We start from the raw sequence: 7,469 nt of genomic DNA, 5'->3' as shown, positions 1-7,469 counted from the left end.
CAAAGGACACCCCGAGGGACACGGTCCAAAGCCTTCTCCAGATCCACAAAGCACATGTGACTGTGCAAACTCCCATGAGCCCTGGCGCCCCCTGGTGGAGAGTCTAGAGCTGTTCCAGTGTTGCACCACCAGGACCTAAACCTGCTCCTCCTGAATCTGAGGTTACATGGGTTAGATTCTCCTCCAGGACCTGGAATAGACCTTATGGGAGTCTGAGGAGTGTGATCCCTCTGTAGGTGGGACACACCCTCTGCTCCCCCTTCTTGAACAGAGGGACCACCACCCCGGTCTGCCAGAGACACTGTCCCCGACCGCCACGCCCTGTTCTAGAGACGTGTCAGAGACAGTCCTACAACATCCAGAGACTTTAGGTCCTCAGGATCTCATCCAGAAGATGTGACGGTGGGATTAAGGAGGTCCTCAAAGTCCTTCCACCGTCCGATGACCTCCCCAGTCTGAGGTCAGCAGGTCTCCACCCGCACCGTCCATCCTGGAGCCAGGCCTGGGGGCCAATATTTTTTTCATAGTTAACTTCTGACACTGCAGATTTCTCAGCCAATTAGAAGGTTTAGGGCTTAGGGTTATTTATTTGATGGTCAAACACCAGCATGTCCATTGTCATTCTCTATTTAGTTCATTCACGCGTTAGTTCTGGCGCTGCGACCTCCTGGGCGGCCAACACGGATCTATTCTGGGCGGGAGGAGACCAGATTTTAAATCAACTCTCACCCAGAAGCTGCTCGAAGGCGAGCGTCTTTCCCCACGGGCCTGGCTGGACCCACCCCCTGCAGGAGGATCCATAAGGGGCGGGGCAGAGTGACATCAACGTCACGCGGGGGGGGGCCAACGTCACGCGGGGGGGCCAACGTCACGCGGGGGGGCCAACTTCACGCGGGGGGGCCAACGTCACGCGGGGGGGCCAACGTCACGCGGGGGGGCCAACGTCACGCGGGGGGGCCAACGTCACGCGGGGGGGCCAACGTCACGCGGGGGGGCCAACGTCACGCGGGGGGGGGCCAACGTCACGCGGGGGGGGGCAACGTCACGCGGGGGGGGCCAACGTCACGCGGGGGGGGCCAACGTCACGCGGGGGGGCAACTTCACGCGGGGGGGCCAACGTCACGCGGGGGGGGCCAACGTCACGCGGGGGGGCAACGTCACGCGGGGGGGGGCCAACGTCACGCGGGGGGGCCAACGTCACGCGGGGGGGGGCCAACGTCACGCGGGGGGGCCAACGTCACGCAGGTGTTTGTCTTTAAGCAGCAGTGATCTGCTCTGGACTGAAGTCATGTGGCGTTCTCTCTGTGACGCAGCAGAAGGAAAGAACACTTGACCATTGTTTATTGACCTTTATTGACCTTTGTATCTGGAGCTGTGGATGAAGAACAAACATCTGCAGCAGGAGAACTTCAGATCTGCACCTGAGCCACTCAAACTGTTTAGAACTATTTATGCTAATCGTTTCACACAAACCAAAGTCCAAGAGCGAGTGACACTTGGGTCAGATGTTGGGTCAGATGTTGGGTCAGATGTTGGGTCAGATGTTGGGTCAGATGTTGGGTCAGATGTTGGGTCAGATGTTCAGCCCGATAAAGCCCGGTGTGGTGGGCGTGGCACGGGGGTCAAAGAAGGGCCCAATGATAAAGAACAGAGATGCAGAGGGAAAAAGGAATGGAATAAGGTGCATTAGCCTCAGATTGATATCATTAGCAGTCAGAGCTCTCCACAGCGCCCTCTGATGGCCAAAGAGGAAATGGGAGTCAAAACTACTCAAATCAAATCTATTTTATTTTCAGTAAAGACACGTTTGACACCTGTGGCTCTGTGAGGAGGTGAGGAACCGTGTGTTTAGTGAGTGGACCTCCTGCTGAAGGAGCAGCTTCATCCTCACACCAGCCTCTGGAGGTGTAGTCCCTCATTCGTCCAGGAGGGGGCATTGTAGAAGAAGATCATGTCATTTCATCTGGACTCTAAAGAAAAACTGAACGTTTCGACCTCTCATCCAGGAGTCATTCTCAATCTGTGAAGCACGACCAGTAACGCCGATATTCGTCCTCCTCTGAGCAGGCCCCGCCCACCGGGGACTGTCGCTCTTAAAGTGGCAAACTTCTACATGGAGCACTCTGAGGAGGCACTCATCTTCTCAGAGCACATGAACACTGTGGAACATCAGGTTTACAAGAGAAGACCCTAAGGAGAACAACAGCACATCAGACACTGGAGTTCAGGACCACAGAGCGTCGTGCAGCTTCATCGACGCCCAGAGCAGCAGAGTTACACAGTGATGAGGGAGCTACAGTCAGGTTACACTAGGAGGCTGATAGTACACAAAGAGGGCAGTCTCCAGGTGGGCGGGGCTTACTCAGAGAAGGATAAATATCAGAGTTCTCAGACTCGATCCTCAGATTGAGGTTGACTCTAGGATGAAAGTCGAAACGTCTTTTTCTAAAAACAAAGTCCGGATGAAACGACGGAATCTTTTTCTACGACTTTGACAATGTTATAATCAACTTTAGAAAAACAAAATGAAGAGTCTGTAGAGAAGCGCCGGCCGCGGGCACAGCGGGCGCACAGCGGGCGCACAGCGGGCGCACAGCGGGCGCACAGCGGGCGCACAGCGGGCGCACAGCGGGCGCGGCGTGGGCTCTACTTTAGCCGCTGCACGATGACGGCGTTCAGGAGGTTTGCGTCCTGCAGCGTTTGGCTCTCGTCGCTCAGCTCTTTGTTTGGAAACGTGGTCATCAGAACAAACTCCTGCGCCGCCATCAAAGGACGAGCCGCCAGCACGAAGTCACGCAGGTCAGACACCCTGAACGCCACAGCACAAGTTACACTCTGACCACACACACTGACCACACATACTAAAGCAAGTGTGTGAGGGGCGTGGCTAGAGCTAGTGTGTGAGAGGCGTGGCTAGAGCTAGTGTGTGAGGGGCGTGGCTAGAGCTAGTGTGTGAGGGGCGTGGCTAGAGCTAGTGTGTGAGAGGCGTGGCTAGAGCTAGTGTGTGAGGGGCGTGGCTAGAGCTAGTGTGTAAGGGGCGTGGCTAGAGCTAGTGTGTGAGGGGCGTGGCTAGAGCTAGTGTGTGAGGGGAGTGGCTAGAGCTAGTGTGTGAGGGGCGTGGCTAGAGCTAGTGTGTGAGGGGCGTGGCTAGAGCTAGTGTGTGAGAGGCGTGGCTAGAGCTAGTGTGTGAGGGGCGTGGCTAGAGCTAGTGTGTGAGGGGCGTGGCTAGAGCTAGTGTGTGAGGGGCGTGGCTAAAGCTAGTGTGTGAGGGGCGTGGCTAGAGCTAGTGTGTGAGGGGCGTGGCTAGTGTGTGAGGGGCGTGGCTAGTGTGTGAGGGGCGTGGCCTCTCACCTGTGTGTGTGGTTGAACTTGTGCACCAGTCTTCCTCCGTCGGCCAGTCGGATCTGGATGTTGGTGACAGGAGCAGAGGGGTCAAGGGTCACCGAGGCACTGGCCTGAGCCTCGGAGGCCGCCCGGTCCTGCAGTATGGGCGGGGCCGGCACCAGCTCTGGGGTCGCGCTGGAGACACAGAACAGGAACACAAGCGGTGAACACAGGAACAGGAAGTACGTCCAGGATGATGGACAAAATATTGAGGCTCTTTACGATGGTCCAGCATCATGACGTAAAATGAACGGTCACATGACAGACTCTGGACAGAGGAGTGGGACAGGGCTGTGCTTGGTCCCCTCTGTTGTTTGCCTAGTACTTTAAACCATTGGACTCATTTATTAGACAATTAAAAATGATTCATCGTGTTACAGTCGATGTTCTACTGGAGGAAGAAGTGATGTCTGAAGTCTAACAGCAGGTGGAGCTGACACGTATACAAGAAGAAGAAGAGCGTGTGACCTCACCCGCCCAGCGTCTGACCTCACCTGCCCCAGCGTCTGACCTCACCCGCCCAGCGTCTGACCTCACCTGCCCCAGCGTCTGACCTCACCCGCCCAGCGTCTGACCTCACCCGCCCAGCGTCTGACCTCACCTGCCCCAGCGTCTGACCTCACCCGCCCAGCGTCTGACCTCACCTGCCCCAGCGTCTGACCTCACCCGCCCAGCGTCTGACCTCACCCGCCCAGCGTCTGACCTCACCTGCCCCAGCGTCTGACCTCACCTGCCCAGCTTCTGACCTCACCTGCCCAGCTTCTGACCTCACCTGCCCCATTGTCTGACCTCACCTGCCCCAGCGTCTGACCTCACCTGCCCAGCGTGTGACCTCACCTGCCCAGCTTCTGACCTCACCTGCCCCATTGTCTGACCTCACCTGCCCCAGCGTCTGACCTCACCTGCCCCAGCGTCTGACCTCACCTGCCCCAGCGTCTGACCTCACCTGCCCCAGCGTCTGACCTCACCTGCCCCAGCGTCTGACCTCACCTGCCCCAGCGTCTGACCTCACCTGCCCAGCGTCTGACCTCACCTGCCCAGCGTCTGACCTCACCTGCCCAGCGTCTGACCTCACCTGCCCCATTGTCTGACCTCACCTGCCCCAGCGTGCGTCTGACCTCACCTGCCCCATTGTCTGACCTCACCTGCCCCAGCGTGCGTCTGACCTCACCTGCCCCATTGTCTGACCTCACCTGCCCCAGCGTCTGACCTCACCTGCCCCATTGTCTGACCTCACCTGCCCCAGCGTCTGACCTCACCTGCCCCAGCGTCTGACCTCACCTGCCCAGCTTCTGACCTCACCTGCCCAGCTTCTGACCTCACCTGCCCAGCTTCTGTCCTTCTCCTCCAAACGCCTTGAAGATCATCTTGGGTTTGACAAAGTCCTCGTCCCTGTGGTCCTCCATGTCCAGATTGACCTGTCCTCCTCTGGCTCTCTGCCTCAGCTCCAGAGGGATCTCCCTGTGACACAGACCAGAACACGGTTACCACGGTTACAGACACAGATGCTTCTAGAGCGTCCCATCTCTAAAGGTGAGATGTTTGAGGCCCTGGCAGCAGGACACGCCCAGTAAAGGCCTCACCCTCGGCGGATGGCCTCCAGGAAGCTGGCGTTCCCAGGATCGCTGTAGTTCCTGATCTCGCCATTGTCCAGACTGAAGCCGCTTTTCCACAGCTTCAGCACCACGTGAACCTGAGGAACCCACAAAGAACATGTGACCAGAGGCACCAGCAGGAGGCCTGACTCTGGCACCAGCAGGAGGCCAGTAGCAGTAGCAGTAGTAGTACACAGTAGTAGTAGTACACAGTAGTAGTAGTACACAGTAGTAGTACACAGTAGTATACAGTAGTAGTAGTATACAGTAGTATACAGTAGTATACAGTAGTAGTAGTACACAGTAGTACACAGTAGTATACAGTAGTAGTAGTACACAGTAGTATACAGTAGTAGTAGTACACAGTAGTATACAGTAGTAGTAGTAGTACACAGTAGTATACAGTAGTAGTAGTAGTACACAGTAGTATACAGTAGTAGTAGTACACAGTAGTATACAGTAGTAGTAGTAGTACACAGTAGTATACAGTAGTAGTAGTAGTACACAGTAGTATACAGTAGTAGTAGTAGTACACAGTAGTATACAGTAGTAGTAGTAGTACACAGTAGTATACAGTAGTAGTAGTACACAGTAGTATACAGTAGTAGTAGTACACAGTAGTAGTAGTACACAGTAGTAGTAGTAGTACACAGTAGTATACAGTAGTAAAGTAGCAGTAGTACACAGTAGTAGTAGTACACAGTAGTAGTAGTACACAGTAGTAGTACAGTAGTAGTAGTACACAGTAGTAGTAGTACACAGTAGTAGTAGTACACAGTAGTATGCAGTAGTAGTAGTACACAGTAGTACACAGTAGTACACAGTAGTACACAGTAGTAGTAGTACAGCAGTAGTAGTACACAGTAGTATACAGTAGTAGTAGTACACAGTAGTACACAGTAGTATACAGTAGTAGTAGTACACAGTAGTACACAGTAGTAGTAGTACACAGTAGTATACTGTAGTAGTAGTAGTTGTACACAGTAGTACACAGTAGTAGTAGTACACAGTAGTATACAGTAGTAGTAGTACACAGTAGTAGTAGTAGTAGTACACAGTAGTATACAGTAGTACACAGTAGTATACAGTAGTAGTAGTACACAGTAGTACACAGTAGTATACAGTAGTAGTAGTACACAGTAGTACACAGTAGTATACAGTAGTAGTAGTACACAGTAGTATACAGTAGTAGTAGTAGTACACAGTAGTATACAGTAGTAGTAGTAGTACACAGTAGTACACAGTAGTATACAGTAGTAGTAGTACACAGTAGTATACAGTAGTAGTAGTACACAGTAGTAGTAGTACACAGTAGTAGTAGTACACAGTAGTATACAGTAGTAGTAGTACACAGTAGTAGTAGTACACAATAGTAGTACACAGTAGTAGTAAGTACACAGTAGTAGTAGTACACAGTAGTACACAGTAGTAGTAGTACACAGTAGTACACAGTAGTAGTAAGTACACTAGTAGTATACAGTAGTAGTAGTACACAGTAGTATACAGTAGTAGTAGTACACAGTAGTATACAGTAGTAGTAGTACACAGTAGTACACAGTAGTATACAGTAGTACACAGTAGTATACAGTAGTATACAGTAGTAGTAGTAGTACACAGTAGTACACAGTAGTAGTAGTACACAGTAGTATACAGTAGTAGTAGTACACAGTAGTAGTACACAGTAGTATACAGTAGTAGTAGTACACAGTAGTACACAGTAGTATACAGTAGTAGTAGTACACAGTAGTGGTAGTATACAGTAGTAGTAGTACACAGTAGTATACAGTAGTAGTAGTAGTACACAGTAGTATACAGTAGTAGTAGTACACAGTAGTATACAGTAGTAGTAGTACACAGTAGTATACAGTAGTAGTAGTACACAGTAGTAGTAGTAGTACACAGTAGTATACAGTAGTAGTAGTACAGACAGTAGTAGTAGTACACAGTAAGTAGACAGTAGTAGTACACAGTAGTATACAGTAGTAGTAGTAGTACACAGTAGTATACAGTAGTAGTAGTACACAGTAGTATACAGTAGTAGTAGTTCAGCAGTAGTATACAGTAGTAGTAGTACACAGTAGTATACAGTAGTAGTTACAAGTAGTAGTAGTACACAGTAGTACACAGTAGTAGTAGTAGTACACAGTAGTAGTACACAGTAGTAGTAGTACACAGTAGTAGTAGTACACAGTAGTATACAGTAGTAGTAGTACACAGTAGTATACAGTAGTAGTAAACAGTAGTAGTAGTACACAGTAGTATACAGTAGTAGTAGTACACAGTAGTTACAGTAGTAGTACACAGTAGTATACGTACATCAGTAGTAGTAGTACACAGTATAAGTAGTAGTAGTACACAGTAGTATAAGTACACAGTAGTAGTAGTACACAGTAGTATACATAGAGTAGTACACAGTAGTACACAGTAGTATACAGTAGTAGTAGTACACAGTAGTAGTAGTACACAGTAGTATACAGTAGTAGTAGTACA

The 7,469-nt window shown here is 51.0% G+C and overlaps 1 protein-coding gene across 1 annotated transcript; it reads right to left on the bottom strand.

Annotated features, from left to right (window-relative positions):
- Positions 1-1,376: 1,376 nt before the first annotated feature.
- LOC140354533 (NSFL1 cofactor p47-like) lies at positions 1,377-5,130 on the bottom strand (the record flags this gene model as incomplete). The annotated part of the gene is made up of 4 exons (XM_072439564.1): positions 1,377-2,809; positions 3,352-3,519; positions 4,708-4,845; positions 4,968-5,130. Coding segments are annotated over 4 exons (632 nt in total), but the record flags the coding sequence as incomplete, so codon positions are not given.
- Between the last annotated feature and the right edge of the window lie 2,339 nt (positions 5,131-7,469).

This window comes from Eucyclogobius newberryi, unplaced genomic scaffold, assembly GCF_026437365.1.
Source record: "Eucyclogobius newberryi isolate DKJ021-1_F unplaced genomic scaffold, fEucNew1.0.hap1 SCAF_93, whole genome shotgun sequence".
Classification (NCBI taxonomy): Eukaryota; Metazoa; Chordata; class Actinopteri; order Gobiiformes; family Gobiidae; genus Eucyclogobius; species Eucyclogobius newberryi.
This window is presented reverse-complemented; position numbering and strand designations above follow the sequence as displayed.